General features: G+C 44.2%; 1 protein-coding gene across 1 annotated transcript in view; it reads right to left on the bottom strand.

Moving 5' to 3' along the window:
• Positions 1 to 20970, bottom strand: part of LOC130369339 (dynein axonemal heavy chain 3-like) — a 919716-nt gene that overhangs the window by 892632 nt on the left and 6114 nt on the right. Inside the window, exon 3 of the mRNA XM_056574479.1 lies at positions 4962 to 5103. Within this exon, the coding sequence (XP_056430454.1) occupies positions 4962 to 5103 (142 nt within the window). The remainder of the gene's footprint in view (positions 1 to 4961; positions 5104 to 20970) is intronic.

Below are 20970 nucleotides of genomic sequence, written 5' to 3' on the forward strand. Positions count from 1 at the left end.
CAACAATAATAAAAAAATAAAACAATTCAATAAAATATAGTTCAATAGACATTTTATAGTGTACATCATACAAACTCATGTTAGATCATCTAAATATTCTATATTCTCTCTTTCCCTAAACAGGAGAAGTGATGCCAAACCTGTAACCAACTAAGGGGTTAAACTTCATTTTTCTTATGTAAATAGGCGCATTCGTCATTTGTCATAGTCATTTAAACAAACTTTACATAGATCAATAATACAAGCAAATATAAGAAACTTTGTAATAAATCTTATTAGACAAAAATGCTTTTTTCTCCTGTTTTTAAACTTTTATAATTTTCCCTCCAATTCTGCTGCTTAAATATTCTTTGAAAATCCACTCATATTTGTCATGTGTCTGCAAGACAAGCAATCCTCTCTATGGAGGGGAGATGAGAAAGCTCCACCCACCAGCTCATAGAGCACTACAAATTATAGATGGAGCCTGCAGAGCAGAAATCTGCTGATGAATATATTTTAATATATCAAGCTATATAATGGCCAAAAAAAATTTGTTGCTCCTTATATACACACACAGGACAGCTTATCCTAAAAATAGACCTGACATGACAGGTACGGTATAAGAAAAACAGAATTTGCATTATGTCTTTGAGAACATCCCCTCAACCATTAGATTTGCTTGTAGAGAAGCCTAGATTGGTTAGGAAAGATCAGAGAATGTTGTGCACTTATTAAGCGGGTGATCAAAAAGACCGATCTGGTTGACATCTTCCTCTGCGCCCATTAAATGTGACCTCCTTGCTGATGGGTTCAATGGTCTAATTAAAGTTATGTTTCAAATCCTCCATGTTAAAGCCAGGGTGCAGCATTCATTTAAGTTCACTTGTGTTTTCTGTATGATACTTTTATAATGGTGAAGTCCCTTATACTTTAAATGAGATGGGTTATTAAAAGTTGGAAGATCAATAACTGTATAGACTGAGCAAATGCAATTTGTCAACAGCTATCTGTGCACATTATTGCATTGAAAGCTTTGTGAGTGTAACAATCTCCAGCAACACTAATATGTGCTCCTAACACTTTAGCCTCTATTTCTAAGGGTGTCTGTATATAGAAAGTATAAAATTCTTATAATATGTTTGAAATTGTGAAAAATATTAAAAAAAAAAAAAATTTAAATAGAAAAAGAAAGGGGCAAAGGTAATTATAATGGTTTCCAAAGTATCTACACAAAAGGGCTGTCTAAATGTAACTTTTGGAACTTGATAAATTTCTTTATTTTCAGCACTGCAATGTTGGAGGTCACACGAAATTACATATGTAAAGGAACATTTATAGTTGCAAGCTTCTATGTAATTCTCCATCACTGATTGCAGAAGCATTAAAACATTTTTACTATAATACACTGTATCTGGATGGTGTTCTTAAATGGTTAATTCAACAAAATCTTTTTTTAATGTATGTGCCTAGGATTAGCTCCATAAACGGATATTTGGGAAGGAGTGATTTGTATAAAGTATGGATCTGGGCAATGATTAGGCCCCACTAAGAAGCCCCTCTACAAAACAAGGAGAATTGGGGAGAATGATAAAAGGCTATGCTGGACCCTGACTTGTGACTAGGAGGACAAGGCATCGACATTTACCCGGAACAGGGGATGTCATTGAGACTTATCCGAACTATGGGACTTTGTTGATACTTACCTGGTTTATGGATCTTCCTCATACTTGGGACTTGATCTTTACCCACCTTTGTTTGGATATTAGCCCTCTGGGATTGCGAGGGTTAGCTTTCATAGGGACCCCCATGTATTTACTAAATTATTTAACACTGCTTATGTCATAGGTGCGACTTATTGACGCACCTTGGGGATGTATCCTCTATTTTCTGGATTGTTATCAAAAATCTTTATTATTATTTTCTACTGTGTTGTGGGGGTTTGTTCTCTCCCTAAAGTGTACGGGTCATTATTTGACTATTTCTCTGCCCCCTGATTGCTACTTTCCCTAATGTCACTCATCTGACTTGAACTCATGGTCCATTGGGCATTTAGCACGGGAGCGTGGTGCTGAGACCTGGCACACATGCTTGGTACTGGGAGTGTGATCATTCCTTTCTCTCTCCTGTAGCCTGCGTCCGCGCAGTCTGGGGACTGCGCCGGCGCAGGCATCAGACATGATGTGGCCATGTCTGATGATGTTCTGACGTGCCTTGCTTTACTCTGTGCATGTGCACAGTGCGCTATTTCGTGTGCATGCGTGATTGTAATAGAGGTCTGCCACACTTCCGGCAGTCCTCATTTCCCCATATCCGCCCCATTTCCGGCGGAAGACTTGTACATGACGTGGGGAGGAACAAACACACACCATGCTGGGTATGTAAATTTAATTTAAGTATGATTACAGGTGATATTGAATTGGGATTGGATATAAAAAGCATTGAGGTGGAGCAAGTGATCACTACTGAGGAAGCCGCCGTAGCAGGCGGCGGGACGCGTGGAGCAAGCTGTCCCCTTATCCCGCGGTGGAAACTGTCCTATGTCTGTGCACCTTTATATTTCTTTCATGGGTCCAAGTCCTTGAGTATATTTTCTCATTTTTAGGAGTATAGTCTATTCATATATACATGGTGTTATGTTGTCAAGCATATAGTGGTACTTTATTTATCATTGTTCAGGATTATTATTAATATTTTTTCTCTGTTAAATTTTTGGTGTTTTTTGTGAGAGGGCATTATTTATACAAAACATTTTTTCACCTTACTTGCTATCTATATTGGTTGTATCATCTTTTGTGGACTTGGCAGGGTTTATTTGTATTGATTTTGCGGACAGTTTCCTACCGACACACTATTTCGCGTTGGTTAGGGGGTTGAGGTAGGGTCACGTCCCTTCTCTCTGTATATTAATATGTGTTTTTAAGTGTTTTTAAGATGGTCTCCCCCTTTGTGGTTTTTCTAATAAAGTAATATTTATATTTATTTGTATATGTGGTGGTGTGCATTCTTTGTGGTTGCCAGTCTTTCCCTTCTTTTTTCATTTGTCTCATGTTTGGGCAACCTCTTTGCACCCATGTTTATTATTCCAGCGGTGCCCATCGCCCTCTTTAGCCTAGGCTGTCTTATAACATAAAAAAGCCTATACTTACTTCCAGTGCTCCCCATGCAGCCTCATTATCATGGTGCCCGGACTTTGGCAAAGCTTTCTTTCCAGAGCTGCAGATGGAACTTCACATTGCTGCTAAGTCAATCATTGTCTGTGGTCGAAAACTACGACGGCTAGTGATTGGCAGAGCGGCAATGTGATGAAGGGTCTACAGCACCAAGAAGTGAAGGTCACCGTAGGCCGGATGCTGTGATAACAAGGCTTCATGGGAGCGATGGAAGTAAGTATAGGCTTTTTGTTACAGTCATGGCCGTAAATGTTGGCACCCCTGAAATTTTTAAAGAAAATGAAGTATTTCTCACAGAAAAGGATTGCAGTAACACGTTTTGCTATACACATGTTTATTCCCTTTGTGTATGTTGGAACTAAACCAAAAAAGGGAGGAAAAAAAGCAAATTGCACATAATGTCACACCAAACTCAAAAAATGTGCTGGACAAAATTATTGGAACCCTTAATTTAATATTTGGTTGCACACCCTTTTGAAAAAATAACTGAAATCAGTTACTTTCTATAACCATCAATAAGCTTCTTACACCTCTCAGACGGAATGTTGGACCACTCTTCCTTTGCAAACTGCTCCAGGTCTCTCTTATTGGAAAGGCGCCTTTTCCCAACAGCAATTTTAAGATCTCTCCACAGGTGTTCAATGGGATTTAGATCTAAATGTATTGCTGGCCACTTCAGAACTCTCTAGAGCTTTGTTGTCATCGATTTCTGGGTGCTTTTTGATGTATGTTTGGGGTCATTGTCCTGCTGGAAGACCTAAGATCATTGATGCAAACCCAGCTTTCTGACACTGGGCTGTACAGTGTGACCCAAAATCCATTGGTAATCGTCAGATTTCATGATGCCTTGCACACATTCAAGGCACCCAGTGCCAGAGGCAGCAAAACAACCCCAAAACATCATTGAACCTCCACCATATTTCACTGTAGGTACTGTGTTCTTTTCTTTGTAGGCCTCATTCTGTTTTAAGTAAACAATAGAATTATGAGCTTTACCAGAAAAACTCTATCTTGGTCTCATCTGTCTACAAGACGTTTTCCCAGAAGGCTTATTCCCCATCCAGACTATCCTGCATTGACACCTTTCATCAATTTTTCCGTCCACGCCCAGGGAGGTTAGCTACAGTGCCATAGTTTGCAAACTTCTGATAATGTTGTGCATTGTGGACAAAGGCAAATCTAGATCTCTGGAGATGGACTTATATTGTTTATATGTTTCCACAATTTTGGTTCTCAAGTCCTCACACAGTTCTCTTCTCCTCTTTCTGTTGTCCATGCTTAGTGTGACACACACAGACACACAATGCAAAGACTAAGTGAACTTCTCTCGTTTTTATCTGCATTCAGGTGTGATTTTTATATTGCCCATACCTGTTACTTGCCCCAGGTGAGTTTAAAGGAGCATCACATGCTTCAAACAATCGTATTTATCCACAATTTTGAAAGGGTGCCAATAATTTTGTCCAGACTATTTTTGGAGTTTGGTGTGACCTTATGTCCAATTTGCTTTTTTCTTCCCTTTTTTGGTTCAGTTCCAATACACACAAAGGGAATAAACATGTGTATAGCAAAACATGTGTTACTGCAATCCTTTTCCGTGAGAATACATTTTCTTGAAAAATGTTAGGGGTGCCAACATTTATGACAATGACTGTATAGTGTCATGCCTGAGCATATATATTTAAAAAAATTGCTGGATAAACCCCTTAAAAGCTACATTTAAGTATAAGTTCTCATATGGTTCTTAATATGTTTAGTCTACAATGCATTAATGTGCTTTACTATTTCACATTAGAAAAGAGAACATACCATGAACATCTATGGTTATCAAAGCACCAAGAGTAATGCGTTCCATTTTTGTTAATCTTCCTCTCACAAGATTAACAATATCTTCAATTTGATCACTACATTTTTTAAGAATGCTTTGCAGACCTTCGTTTTTCTCTAAAGCCTAGAAAGATAAAGAGTGCAAGGAAACAATAAATGTAATGTAAGAATTAATATTTATCTTTTAAATATTTCTTAGTTCACATTTTTTTCAAAATTTTTGTACGAATGACAAGAATACAAAAAGTGCAGATTATCCCATAAACCTACCCATACCCATTCATTAAATGGAAAAATATATTGACCAAATATTGGGGTTATCCACTATAAGGTGATTTTAGTACTTATCGGCCAGACAGTAATGGACATTGTTACGCCTAGCGCTCCGGGTCCCCGCTCCTCCCCGGAGCGCTCACGGCGTCTTTCTCCCTGCAGCTCCCCGGTCAGTCCCGCTGACCGGGAGCGCTGCACTGTCATGGCCGTTGGGGATGCGATTCGCACAGCGGGACGCGCCCGCTCGCGAATCGCATCCCAGGTCACTTACCCGTTCCCGTCCCCTGCTGTCATGTGCTGGCGCGCGCGGCTCCGCTCTCTAGGGCGCGCGCGCGCCAGCTCCCTGAGACTTAAAGGGCCAGTGCACCAATGATTGGTGCCTGGCCCAATTAGCTTAATTAGGCTTCCACCTGGTCCCTGACTATATCTAACCTCCTCCCATGCACTCCCTTGCCGGATCTTGTTGCCCTTGTGCCTAGTGAAAGCGTTTTGTGTGTCTAAAGCCTGTGTACCAGAACTTCTGCTATCCACCCTGACTACGAACCTTGCTGCCTGCCCCGACCTTCTTCTACGTCCGACCTTGCTTCTGTCTACTCCCTTGTACCGCGCCTATCTTCAGCAGCCAGAGAGGTTGAGCCGTTGCTAGTGGATACGACCTGGTCACTACCGCCGCAGCAAGACCATCCCGCTTTGCGGCGGGCTCTGGTGAAAACCTGTAGTGACTTAGAACCGGTCCACTAGCACGGTCCACGCCAATCCCTCTCTGGCACAGAGGATCCACCTCCTGCCAGCCGGCATCGTGACAGTAGATCCGGCCATGGATTCCGCTGAAGTTCCTCTGCCAGTTGTCGCCGACCTTCCCACACTGGTCGCCCAGCAAGCCCGACAGATTGCCCAGCAAGACCACCAGCTGTCGTACTTGACCACCATGACTCAGCAACTCCAGTCGCAGCTACAGCAGATTCAGTCTCAGCTACAGCAGCAACCATCTCCTCCGCCAGCTCCTGCATCTCTTCCGCAGCGAGTGGCCACTCCTAGCCTCCGCCTGTCCTTGCCGGACAAATTTAATGGGGACTCTAAGTTTTGCCGTGGCTTTCTTTCGCAATGTTCCCTGCACTTGGAGATGATGTCGGACCAGTTTCCTACTGAAAGGTCTAAGGTGGCTTTCGTAGTCAGCCTTCTGTCTGGAAAAGCCCTGTCATGGGCCACACCGCTCTGGGACCGCGATGACCCCGTCACTGCCTCTGTACACTCCTTCTTCTCGGAAATTCGAAGTGTCTTTGAGGAACCTGCCCGAGCCTCTTCTGCTGAGTCTGCCCTGCTGAACCTGGTCCAGGGTAATTCTTCCGTTGGCGAGTACGCCATACAATTCCGTACTCTTGCTTCTGAACTTTCCTGGAATAATGAGGCTCTCTGCGCGACCTTTAAAAAAGGCCTATCCAGCAACATTAAAGATGTTCTGGCCGCACGAGATACTCCTGCTAATCTGCATGAACTCATTCATCTAGCCACTCGCATTGACATGCGTTTTTCTGAGAGGCATCAAGAGCTCCGCCAGGAAAAAGACTTAGATCTCTGGGCACCTCTCCCACAGTCTCCATTGCAATCTGCACCTAGGCCTCCCGCCGAGGAGGCCATGCAAGTGGATCGGTCTCGCCTGACCCAGGAGGAGAGGAATCGCCGTAGGGAAGAAAATCTTTGTCTGTACTGTGCCAGTACCGAACATTTTTTGGTGGATTGCCCTATCCGTCCTCCACGTCTGGGAAACGCACGCTCGCACCCAGCTCTCGTGGGTGTGGCGTCTCTTGATGCTAAGTCGGCTTCTCCACGTCTCACGGTGCCTGTACGGATTTCGCCTTCAGCCAGCTCTTCCCTCTCAGCCGTGGCCTGCTTGGACTCTGGTGCCTCTGGGAATTTTATTCGGGAGTCCTTGGTGAATAAATTCCGCATCCCGGTGACCCGTCTTGTCAAGCCACTCCACATTTCCGCGGTCAACGGAGCCAGGTTGGATTGCACCGTGCGTTACCGCACGAAGCCCCTCCTAATGTGCATCGGACCTCATCATGAGAAAATTGAGTTTTTGGTCCTCTCCAATTGCACTTCTGAAATTCTCCTTGGACTACCCTGGCTTCAACACCATTCCCCAACCCTGGATTGGTCCACAGGGGAGATCAAGAGCTGGGGTACCTCTTGTTCCAAGGACTGCCTTAAACCAGTTCCCAGTACTCCCTGCCGTGACCCTGTGGTTCCTCCTGTATCCGGTCCCCCTAAGGTCGTTAGGGACTCTGCCTGCCACAGAAAATGCCTCTCCCCCCCTCCCAGTCCCTTCAGGCAAGCCTCTGTGTCCCCTCATGGCTCCCGTCCTTGTGTCGCCCTGCCCCGTGCCAAGCTTCACCCTCTGCCCTCCCTCCCCATTCCTACTCCTGCTGTACTGCCTGCCATTGAGGAAACCATCCATTCCTTCCCGGTGTCCTCATCCCAGGGGAGGCAGTCACCGGACAAAAAAAAGGGGAGACCTAAGGGGGGGGGTACTGTTACGCCTAGCGCTCCGGGTCCCCGCTCCTCCCCGGAGCGCTCACGGCGTCTTTCTCCCTGCAGCTCCCCGGTCAGTCCCGCTGACCGGGAGCGCTGCACTGTCATGGCCGTTGGGGATGCGATTCGCACAGCGGGACGCGCCCGCTCGCGAATCGCATCCCAGGTCACTTACCCGTTCCCGTCCCCTGCTGTCATGTGCTGGCGCGCGCGGCTCCGCTCTCTAGGGCGCGCGCGCGCCAGCTCCCTGAGACTTAAAGGGCCAGTGCACCAATGATTGGTGCCTGGCCCAATTAGCTTAATTAGGCTTCCACCTGGTCCCTGACTATATCTAACCTCCTCCCATGCACTCCCTTGCCGGATCTTGTTGCCCTTGTGCCTAGTGAAAGCGTTTTGTGTGTCTAAAGCCTGTGTACCAGAACTTCTGCTATCCACCCTGACTACGAACCTTGCTGCCTGCCCCGACCTTCTGCTACGTCCGACCTTGCTTCTGTCTACTCCCTTGTACCGCGCCTATCTTCAGCAGCCAGAGAGGTTGAGCCGTTGCTAGTGGATACGACCTGGTCACTACCGCCGCAGCAAGACCATCCCGCTTTGCGGCGGGCTCTGGTGAAAACCTGTAGTGACTTAGAACCGGTCCACTAGCACGGTCCACGCCAATCCCTCTCTGGCACAGAGGATCCACCTCCTGCCAGCCGGCATCGTGACAGACATGCTTAGGAAGGATCCGAGCTTGGAGCTAAATGACTGTGTTCTTAGTCCACCATAACATTGGTGATATCTTTTTGGGAAATGGCTATTTCCTGTTGGAATTCCCTCCCTCCAACTACAAGTCCTATGATTCTTTGCTTGGAAGTGTGAGGTCACTTATATCACTCCCACACATCAGCCACCCCACCCATTGAAGTACAGGTGAGCTGCCTTCCATGCTATGCCGTAAACAATTGACCATTGTTTTCTAACCAGGGTGCCTCCAGCTGTTGCAAAACTACAATGCCCTGCAGAATGATCTCCCTCCCACCCACCTGTCGCTCCACCCATTGTAGACAAGCTTATTTGAACACCTGACTAGTGAAGTCATGTCTTGGGCCACACTGCAACCTGGGAAAACCTTGGAAAAGTGAGACAACACTCATTTTGTATGCTGTTAAAAATAAACATGGGGCAAATATCACATAAGAATTGCAAGACCACCCTGTAGCTCCTGTAGCATAGTCAAATAAAAAAAATCATGGAATGCCCCTTTAATAGTCATAATTGTACACAAAGCAGTTTAAAACAGAAGGATGAGATCTAACATTCTGTGATAGGATAGAAAGGTCACTTAGAATACAAATATAGACATAACAAACTCCAGAAATGGTTCTCATACATGAAGAGAGTACTCTCCACTTCAGTGGCAGACTTCCGTTAGTCAGTGAAGCAAGTTTTTTTTTTTTTACTTTTAACTCACATAATTAAGGGGGACATGTAGAAATCCTTTAGATAAGGATTGTTCTCATAGGTTTAAATGATTGTGAAGACATTTTTCACATGTAACACATGTCTGTATGTTTGCTGCTGTGTATCTATCTACCCGTTGAAGTCAAGGGGTAGCAAAATAAGCTGCAGAAAATACCAGCACAATATGCAGCAAAATATGGCTTGTGTTATCCTACCCTAATGGAAAATGCATAATCCAAACTTCCAAATAGTTGTCTTGCCAGTAATATATTGTAAATACCCTGTAACTCCTCCACATAGCAGGCTAGTAGCTGGGCATTCCCATAGTATGTACAGTATATTAAATTTACCTTGTGCTATCCACATATTGGGCATTATTACTTAATATTTGATATATACTTTATTTATCCTACATAAATAAAGTATACTAATTAAATCTATTTTTGGAGTGCTGCAATTTTTTTCCTATCTCAAGGCCCTCACAGGTCACTAATCGGCCAAATGAGTGTCCATAGGTACTCTTCCCACCAGTGATGGACGAGAAAACACTTAAGAAAACACATTTGCTGACTGGACCTTTATACAGCTAGAAAAATTATTACGTGTCGGCAGTCGATCGCCCTGTGGCACATGAGAATGCGCATTCAACAATGACAACATTAACCCCTTAAAGGGGTACTCTGGTGAAAACCTTTTTTCTTTTAAATCAACTGGTGGCAGAAAGTTAAACATATTTGTAAAATTCTTCTATTAACTCCTTGGGGACGGAGCCCATTATAACCCTAAGGACGGGAGCATTTTTTTCAATTCTGACCACTGTCACTTTAAGTATTAATAACTCTGGGATGCTTTTACTTTTCATTCTGATTCTGAGATTGTTTTTTCGTGACATATTCTAATTTATGTTAGTGGTAAATTTTTGTCGATACTTGCATCATTTCTTGGTAAAAAATTCCAAAATGTGATGAAAAAATTGAAAATTTAGCATTTTTCCAACTTTGAAGCTCTCTGCTTGTAAGGAAAATAAACATTCTAAATAAATAATATGTTGATTCACATATACAATATGTCTACTTTATGTTTGCATCATAAAGTTGACATGTTTTTACTTTTGGAAAACATCAGAGGGCTTCAAAGTTCAGCAGCAATTTTCCAATTTTTCACAAAATTTTCCAAATCAGAATTTTTCAGGGGCCAGTTCAGTTTTGAAGTGGATTTGAAGGGCCTTCATATTAGAAATACCCCATAAATTACCCCATTATGAAAACTGCACCCCTCAAAGTATTCAAAATGACATTCAGTAAGTTTGTTAACCCTTTAGGTGTTTCACAGGAATAGCAGCAAAGTGAAGGAGAAAATTCAAAATCTTAATTTTTTACACTCGCATATTCTTGTAGACCCAGTTTTTGAAATTTTACAAGGAGTAATGGGAGAAAAAGCCCCCAAAATTTGTAACCCAATTTCTCTCGAGTATGGAAATACCTCATATGTGTATGTCAAGTGTTCGGCGGGCGCAGTAGAGGGCTCAGAAGGGAAGGAGCGACAATGGGATTTTGGAGTGAATTTTGCTGAAATGGTTTTTGGGGGCATGTTACATTTAGGAAGCCCCTATGGTGCCAGAACAGCAACGACACTGGGAGTTGTGGTTTTGGAACAGCTGGAGGCGCCGTTTAGGAAACACTGCCGTATGAGACGTTTTTCATTTTTATTGGGGGGGGGGGGGGGCGACGTGTAAGGGGGTGTATGTGTAGTGTTTTACTTTTTATTATTTGTTAGTGTAGTGTAGTGTTTTTAGGGTAGTTTTGCAACATCTGGAGGACCACAGTTTAGAGACCACTACACAGTGGTCTCCAAACTGTGACCCTCCAGATGTTGCAAAACTACAACTCCCAGCATGCCCAGACAGCCCTTGGCTTTTAGAAGGCCATAGTGAAGATCACTTATTGCGATCTTCACTGCAGACTTCTCAGTCGCACTTTCCGTCCACCGCTCCTCCTGCTCGCGCCGCTGGTTCCTGATGCCGCCTCCGCCGCCTCCTCCGGTCCGGGTAAGCCGGGCCATGCCCTCCCCCCCTCCCCTCTCCGCCCGTGTTCTCCTGCTCTTTACCGACTTCCGATCGGTGGCCAGAGCGGGGGAAATAAACTCCAATCCCCCCCGCCCCCCTCCTGCCATTGGTGGTCAGCCTGACCGACCAATGGCAGGGGATAGGAGGGGGCGGCAACACTGCCACCTTGTTCCTATCCTTTAGGCTGGTCGAAGAGCTGTCTCTGACAGCTCCGATCAGTCTTATTTTCCGGGAGATCGGGTCACCGGATCTGAATTGACCTGCGATTTGCTGCGATCGCCGATATGGGGGGTTCTCATCACCCCCCCCAGGCATTGCCACGGGATGCCTGCTGATAGATATCAGCAGTCATCCCGGTCCGATCACCGCCCGGAGAGCGGCAGTGATCAGAAATGCCGAGGTCGTATGGATATGCCCTCCATCCTTAAGTGACGGGACACGAGGGCGTATGCATACGCCCTTCGTCCCCAAGGAGTTAAAAAACTTTAATCCTTCCAGTACTTATTAGCTGCTGAATGCTACAGAGGAAATCCCTTTCTTTTTGAAACACTGATGACATCACGAGCACAGTGCTCTCTGCTGACATCTCTGTCCATTTTAGCAACCATGCATAGCAGATGCATAGCAGATGTATGCTAAGAGCAGCATATAACGTCAGCAGAGAGAACTGTGCTCGTGATGTCATCAAAGAGCATTCCAAAAAGAAAATAATTTCCTTTGTAGTATTTAGCAGCTAATAAGTACAGGAAGGATTAAGATTTTTTAATAGAAGTAATTTACAAATATGTTTAACTTTCTGCCACCAGTTGATTTAAAAGAAAAAAGGTTTTCACCGGAGTACTCATTTAACCTCTTAAGGATCCAGGACGTACGGGGACGTCCCTGCACCCTGGGCTTTAAGGACCCAGGACGTCCCTGTACGTCCTGGCGTTTTCCGGTCCCTGCCGCGCGCCGGGCAGAGATCGGAACTGGATTCCTGCTGAAATCCTTCAGCAGGCATCCAGGGCAAACGCCGAGGGGGGCCATGTAGGCCCCCCATGTCGGCGATCGCCGCAAATCGCAAGGGAAATCGCCCTTGCGATCTGCGGCGATACCGGGCTGATCGGGTCTCTGGGACCCGACCGCCCGGTAATTTCGCATGATCCCGGCTGTCCCAGACAGCCAGGACCATGCTGGAGCCTAGGAGCGAGGTGGCAAGCCTGCCACCTCCTCCTATTCCCTGCGATCTGTCGGTTAGTTAACCGACCAATCGCAGGAGGGGGGGCGGTTACTTCCTCCCGTCCTGCCCGGCCCCTTGAAGTCCGGAGAGGACGGGAGGAAGACCGGAGGACGCGGCGGGGGACGGGAGAGTGCTGGGGCCCGGCCCCGGTACTTACCTCGTCCCTGAAGACCCGGATCCCAGCGAGGAAGATGGCGGCGGCGGTGACAGGTGAGTAGATCTTCAGCCGTGGTCGGGCCCTTTACAGCAATGCACGTCGCCGTAAAGCGACATGCATTGCTGTAATGTGACCCTGTAAACTACAACTCCCAGCATGCCCAGACAGCCCTTGGCGTCTGGGCATGCTGGGAGTTGTAGTTTTGCAACATCTGGAGGTCCACAGTTTGGAGACCACTGTGCCCTTCCAAATGTTGCAAAACTACACATCCTCAGCATGCCCTTACTGTCCAGGCATGCTGGGAGTTGTAGTTCTGTAACATCTGGTCTTTCAGATGTTGCAGAACTACAACTTCCAGCATGCCTGGACAGTTTTGGCATACTGGGAGTTGTAGTTTTGCAACATCTGGAAGGGCACAGATTGAGAACCACTGTATTAGTGGTCTGCAAACTGTAGTCCTCCAGATGTTGCAAAACTACAACTCCAAGCATGCTGGGAGTTGTAGTTCGGCAACATCTGGCTCTAAAGATGTTGCCGAACTACTACTCCCAGCATGCCTGAGAATGTTTGGGAGTTGTGGTTTTGCAACAGCTGGAGGCACACTGGTTGGGAAACATTGTCTGTTTCCTAACTCAGTGTTTCCCAACCCGTGTGCCTCCAGCTGTTGCAAAACTATAACTACCAGCATGCACTGAGACTGTGCATGCTGGGAGTTGTAGTTTTGCAACAGCTGGAGGTCCCCCCCTGTGAATGTACAGTTCCCATGGGCAGGGGCTTACAGTGAGTATCAGGCTGCAAGTTTGCAATGCAGCAAATTTTGCATGGCAGCTCAAACTCGCAGCGGGAAACTCGCTGTAATCCCCCGCCCATGTCACTGTACCCTAAAAACACTACACTACACTAACACAAAATAAAATAAAAAGTAAAAAACACTACATATACACATACCCCTACACAGCCCCCCTCCCCAATAAAAATGAAAAACATCACTCTTTCCAAAATGGAGCCTCCAGCTGTTGCAAAACAACAACTCCCAGTATTGCCGGACAGCCGTTGACTGTCCAGGCATGCTGGGAGTTTTGCAACAGCTGGAGGCACCTTGTTTGGGAATCACTGGCGTAGAATACCCCTATGTCCACCCCTATGCAAATCCCTAATTCAGGCCTCAAATGCACATGGCGCTCTCACTTTGGAGCCCTGTCGTATTTCAAGGCAACAGTTTAGGGTCACATATGGGGTATCGCCGTACTCGGGAGAAATTGCCTAACAAATCTTGGGGGTCTTTTTCTCCTTTCACCCCTTATGAAAAGGTGAAGTTGGGGTCTACACCAGCATGTTAGTGTAAAAAAATAAACTTTTTACACTAACATGCTGGTGTTGCCCTATACTTTTCATTTTGAAAAGAGGTAAAGGGGAAAAAAGCCCCCCAAAATTTGTAACGCAATTTCTCCCGACTACGGAGATACCCCATATGTGGGCGCAAAGTGCTCTGGGGGCGCACAACAAGGCCCAGAAGGGAGAGTGCGCCATGTACATTTGAGGTGATTTGCACAGGGGTGGCTGATTGTTACAGCAGTTTTGACAAACGCAAAAAAAACAAAACCCCACATGTGACCCCATTTCGGAAACTACACCCCTCATGGAATGTAATGAGGGATGCAGTGAGAATTCACACCCCACCGGTGTCTGACAGATCTTTGGAACAGTGGGCTGTGCAAATTAAAAATTTTGTACAGCCCACTGTTCCAAAGATCTGTCAGACACCAGTGGGAGTAAAAGCTCACTGTACCCCTTGTTACGTTCCTCAAGGGGTCTAGTTTCCAAAATGGTATGCCATGTGGGGGTTATTTTGCTGTCCTGGCACCATAGGGGCTTCCTAAATGCGACATACCCCCATAGTACACTTCAGGTCAACTTATGGGGTACCGCCATACTCAGAAGAGATGGGGTTACAATGTTTGGAGGGTATTTTCTGCTATTAACCCTTGCAAAAAATGTGAAATTTGGGGGGAAACACACATTTTAGTGAAATTTTATTTTTCTTTTTTTACATATGCAAAAGTCGTGAAACCCCTGTGGGGTATTAAGGCTCACTTTATTCCTTGTTACGTACCTCAAGGGGTCTAGTTTCCAAAATGGTATGCCATGTGGGGGATTTTTGCTGTTCTGGCACCATAGGGGCTTCCTATATGCAACATGCCCCCCAAAAACCATTTAAAAAAAAACGTACTCTCAAAAATCCCCTTGTCGCTCCTTCGCTTCTGAGCCCTCTACTGCGCCCGCCGAACACTTTACATAGACATATGAGGTATGTGCTTACTCGAGAGAAATTGGGCTACAAATATAAGTATACATTTTCTCCTTTTACCCCTTGTAAAAATTCAAAAATTGGGTCTACAAGAACATGCGAGTGTAAATGGAGATTGTGAATTTTCTCCTTCACTTTGCTGTTATTCCTGTGAAACACCTAAAGGGTTAAAACGCTGACTGAATGTCATTTTGAATACTTTGGGGGGTGCAGTTTTTATAATGGGGTCATTTGTGGGGTATTTCTAATATGAAGACCCTTCAAATTCACTTCAAACCTGAACTGGTCCCTGAAAAATTGTGAGTTTGGAAATTTTGCGAAAAATTGGAAAATTGCTGCTGAACTTTGAAGCCCTCTGGTGTCTTCCAAAAGTAAAAACACGTCAATTTTATGATGCAAACATAAAGTAGATATATTGGAAATGTGAATAAAAATAAAAATTATTTTGAATATCCATTTTCCTTACAAGCAGAGAGCTTCAAAGTTAGAAAAATGCAAAATTTTCAAATTTTTCATCAAATTTTGGGATTTTTCACCAAGAAAGGATGCAAGATACCACAAAATGTTACCACTATGTTAAAGTAGAATATGTCACGAAAAAACAATCTCGGAATCAGAATGATAAGTAAAAGCATCCCAGAGTTATTAATGTTTAAAGTGACAGTGGTCAGATGTGCAAAAAATGGCCGGGTCCTAAGGTGTAAAATGGCTGGGTCCTTAAGGGGTTGAGGACCCAGCCCAAATATACCTTAAGGACCCGGCAATTTTTTGAACATCTGATCACTGTCACTTTAAGCATTAATAACTCTGGGATGCTTTTACCTTTCATTCTGATTCTGAGATTGTTTTTTTCATGACATATTCTACTTTATGTTAAATTGTAAAATGTAAATGTAAAATTTTGTCAATACTTCTATCATTTCTTGGTGAAAAATTCCAAAATTTGATGAAAAAATTGAAAATGTTGCATTTTTTTTTTACTTTGAAGCTCTCTGCTTAAAAGGAAAATGAATATTCCAAATAAATTATATATTGATTCACATATACAACATGTGTACTTTATGTTTGCATCATAAAGTTGACATGTTTTTACTTTTGAAAGACATCAGAGGGCTACAAAGTTGAGCAGCAATTTTCAAAATTTTCAAAATCGGATTTTTTCAGTGACCAGTTAGGTTTTGAAGTGAATTTGAGGGTCCTTCTTATTAGAAATACCCCATAAATGACACCTTTATAAAAACTGCACCCCTCAAAGTATCCAAAATGACATTCAGTAAGTGTGTTAACCCTTTAGGTGTTTCACAGAAATAGCAGCAAAGTGAAGGAGAAAATTCAAAATCTTCATTTTTTACACTCGCATGTTCTTGTAGACCCAGTTTTTGAATTTTTACAAGTGGTAATAGGAGAAAAGCCCCCAAAATTTGTAACCCAATTTCTCTCGAGTAAGGAAATACCTGATATGTGTATGTCAAGTGTTCGGCGGGCGCAGTAGAGGGCTCAGAAAGGAAGGAGCAACAATGGGATTTTGGAGAGTGAATTTTTCTGAAATGGTTTTTGGGGGGCATGTCACATTTAGAAAGCCCCTATGGTGCCAGAACAGCAGAAATACCCACATGGCATACCATTTTGGAAACTGCACCCCTCAAGGCACGTAACAAGGGGTCCAGTTAGCCTTAACACCCCACAGGTGTTTGACAACTTTTCGTTAAAATCGGATGTGTAAAGGAAAAAAAAATATTTTTTTTTACCAAAATTTACCATTTTTACAAAGGGTAATGGGAGAAAATGCCCCCTCAAATTTGTAACCCCATCTCTTCTGAGTATGGAAATACCCCATGTTAGAATGTAAAATGCTCTGCTGGCGAACTGCAATACTCAGAAGAGAAGGAGCCACATTTGGCTTTTTGAAAGCAACTTTTGCTGAAATGTTTTTTGGGGGGCATGTTGCATTTAGGAAGCCCCTGTGGTGCCAGAACAGAAAAAATACCCACATGGCATACTATTTTGGAAACTACACCCCTCAAGGAACGCATCAAGGTATTCATTGAGCCTTAACTACCCACAAGTGTTTGACAACTTTTTGTTAAAATTGGATGTGTAAAGGAAAATAATTTTTTTTTTTTACTAAAATGCATTTTTTCCCCTAAATTTTACATTTTTACAAGGGGTAATAGGAGAAAATGACCCCAAGAATTTGTAACTCCATTTCTTCTGAGAATGGAAATACCCCATATGTGGACGTCAAGTGCTCTTTTGGCGAACTACAATGCTCAGAAGAGGAGGAGCGCCATTGAGCTTTTGTAAAGAGAATTCGTTTGGAATGGTGGTAAGGGGCCAAGTGCGTTTACAAAGCCCCCCGTGGTGCCAGAACAGTGGACCCCCCACATGTGATCACATTTTGGAAACTACACCCCTCACAGAATTTAATAATTGGTGCAGTGAGTACTTACACCCCACTGGGGTTTGACAGATCTTTGGAACAGTGGGCTGTGCAAATGAAAAAATAAATTTTTCATTTTTACGGACCACTATTCCAAAAATCTGTCAGACACCTGTGGGGCGTAAATTCTCACTGTACCCCTTATTACATTACATGAGGGGTGTAGTTTCCAAAATGGGGTCACATGTGTCGGGGGTCCATTGTTCTGGCACTATGGGGGCTTTGTAAACACACATGGCCTTCAATTCTGGACAAATTTTCTCTTCAAAATCCCAATGGCGCTCCTTCTCTTCTGAGCATTGTAGTTCGCCCGTATAGCACTTTACATTCACATATGGGGTATTTTCTTACTCAGAAGAGATGGGGTTACAAATTTTGGGGTGCTTTTTTCCTATATTACCTTATGAAAAAGAAAAATTTAGGGTAACACCAGCATTTTAGTGAAAAAAACATTTTTTTTTCATTTTTCCATCCAACTTTAATGAAAATTCGTCAAACACCTGTGGGGTGTTAAGGCTCATTATACCCCTTGTCACGTTCCGTGAGGGGTGTAGTTTACAAAATGGGGTCACATGTGGGTATTAAATTTTTTGCATTTATGTCAGAACCGCTTTAAAATCAGCCACCCCTGTGCAAATCACCAATTTAGGCCTCAAATGTACATGGTGCGCTCTCACTCCTGAGCCTTGTTGTGTGTCCGCAGAGCATTTTACGCTTACTTATGGGATATTTCCGTACTCAGGAGAAATTGCGTTAGAGATTTTGGGGGTCTTTTTTTCCTTTTACCGCTTGTGAAAATAAAAAGTATGGGGCAACACCAGCATGTTAGTATAAATTTTTTATTTTTTTACACTAACAGGCTGGTGTAGCCTCCAACTTTTCCTTTTCATAAGGGGCAATTTCTCCTGAGTACGGAAATATCCCATATGTGACCCTAAACTGTTTCCTTGAAATACGACAGGGCTCCGAAATGAGAGAGCGCCATGCGCATTTGAGGACTACATTAGGGATTGCATAGGGGTGGACATAGGGGTATTCTACGCCAGTGATTCCCAAACAGGGTGCCTCCAGCTGTTGCTAAACTACAGTGGCTGTCCAGAAATGCTGGGAGTTGTTGTTTTGCAGCAGCTGGAGGCTCTGTTTTGGAAACACTGCCGTACAAGACGTTTTTAATTTTTATTGGGGGGGACAGTGTACGGGGGTGTATATCTTGTGTTTTACCCTTTATTATGTGTTAGTGTAGTGTAGTGTTTTTAGGGTACTTTCGCACTGTCGGGTTACGGTGAGTTTCCCGCTAGTAGTTTGCACTACGGCAAAAAATTTACCGCAGCCCAAACTTGAAGCAGGAAATTTACTGTAAACCTGTCTGTGTAAATGTACCCTGTACATTCACATGGGGGGGGGGGGGGGGCAAACCTCCAGCTGTTTCAAAACTACAACTCCCAGCATTACTGACAGACCGTGCATGCTTTGAGTTGTACTTTTGCAACAGCTGGAGGCACACCGGTTGGAAAACCTTCAGTTAGGTTCTGTTACCTAACTCATTATTTTCCAACCAGTGTGCCTCCAGCTGTTGCAAAACTGTACCAAACTACAACTCCCAGCATGCCGAGACAGCTGTTTGCTGTCTGGGCATGCTGGGATTTGCAGTTTTGCAACATCTGGAGGGCTACAGTTTTTAGACCAGTGCACAATGATCTCCAAACTGTGACCCTCCAGATGTTGCAAAACTCCAGATGTTGCATGCCCAGACAGCAAACAGGTATGTGGGCATGCTAGGAGTTGTAGTTTTGCAAGATCTGGAGGGATATAGTTTGGAGACCACTGTATAGTGGTCTCAAACTGCAGCCCTCCAGCTGTTGCAAAACTGCATATTCCAGCATGCCCAAACAGCTGTTTGGGCATGCTGGGAGTTGTAGTTTTGCAACATCTGGAGGGCTTGAATTTAGAGACCACAGTCTCAGACAGTAGCCCTCCAGATCAACTTACCGGCTTCTGTAGGATCCTGGGAGCCGTCCTCTTCTGACGCACGTCACGCCGCCCGCCGATCACCGTCGCCGCAGCCTCCGGATCGGTGAGTGGACGTCGGCGCTCGGTCCCCTTCGTTTCCCCGTTCTGCCCCGCCTATTGTGGGTGGACAGGACGGGGAAAACAAAAGTTAACCCCCCCGCCCCTGATCTGCTATTGGTCGTCGCCTCTGACGATCAAGAGCATACCAATTGCAGGGATAGGAGGGGTGGCACCCCTGCCACCTCACTCCTATACCTTCAGATGGATCGTGGGTGTCTTAGACAACCGCGATCCCCCTTATATTCCGGGTCACCGGGTCACCATAGACCCGTATGACGTATGAATTCACTTGCGATTTACGCCGATTGCCGATGGGGGGGGGGGGGGTCTGATGACCCCCCTGGGCATTTGCACAGGGTGCCTGCTGATTGATATGGATACGCCCTGGGTCCTTAAGTACCAAGACGTCAAGGCGTATCCATATGCCCTAGGTCCTTAAGTGGTTAAAGGGTCACACAAACAATTGAGTGATGGATTGTGCATGCCAGTCTACATGATAATTGAGCCATCTGAAGATGGTGTATACCCTATACCTTACCCTTCATTGCATTGCATACCACAACCCATTAGATAGCTCTCTACACTTGTTCCCATCCCATCAAAAGAGATCTCTCTCCTCCTATTCATTTGAAAGAAGTCTTTCAAATCTCTATGCAACTTTAACCCACTGTACTACTAAATATGCTTTCCCCTTGCCTTGTTTGCCTTTCCCTTATATATAATATAGATTGACTATCTTCCAATCCTTTAGCTATAGTTCTGAATTAATCATGGTTATAACCAATCCATGTTCTACAAATTCCTTTCCTTTCTCACTTTGCCTGTAATCTGGATATAGCATGAAATTGACCTTTCCCATATTCATCCACTAGTAATGTATAGTGTTGAGCGGCATAGGCCATATTCGAATTCGCGAATATTCGCGAATATATGGACGAATATTCGTCATATATTCGCGAATATTCGCATATTCGTTATATTCCCGTTTTATTTTCGCATATGCGAACATTCGCGTATGCGAAAACTATCATATGTGCATATTAGCATATACAAAATTAACATACGCGAAAATTCGCATATGTGAAAATTTGCATGTGCTAATTTTCGCATATGCTAATTTTCGCATATGCGAATTTTCGCGCGCCAGTCTCACACAGTAGTATTAGAGCCTTCTTTACACCACACAAGCTGGAAGCAGAGAGGGATGATCACTGTGATGTGTACTGTGAAAAAAAAACAAAAAACAAAAAAAACGAATATTCGTAATTACGAATATATAGCGCTATATTCGCGAAATTCGCGAATTCGCGAATATGCGATATTCGCGAATAATATTCGAATTGCGAATATTCGTGAGCAACACTAGTAATGTATACGTCCAGTTAAGTAGGGATGAATTCAAACTTGACAGATTTGTTTCAGAAATTAATGCAATTGTCACCTTAATAAACCTGTGCAGATGAATTCAGCAAATTATCAGAAAA

This window comes from Hyla sarda, chromosome 4, assembly GCF_029499605.1.
Source record: "Hyla sarda isolate aHylSar1 chromosome 4, aHylSar1.hap1, whole genome shotgun sequence".
Lineage (NCBI taxonomy): Eukaryota > Metazoa > Chordata > Amphibia > Anura > Hylidae > Hyla > Hyla sarda.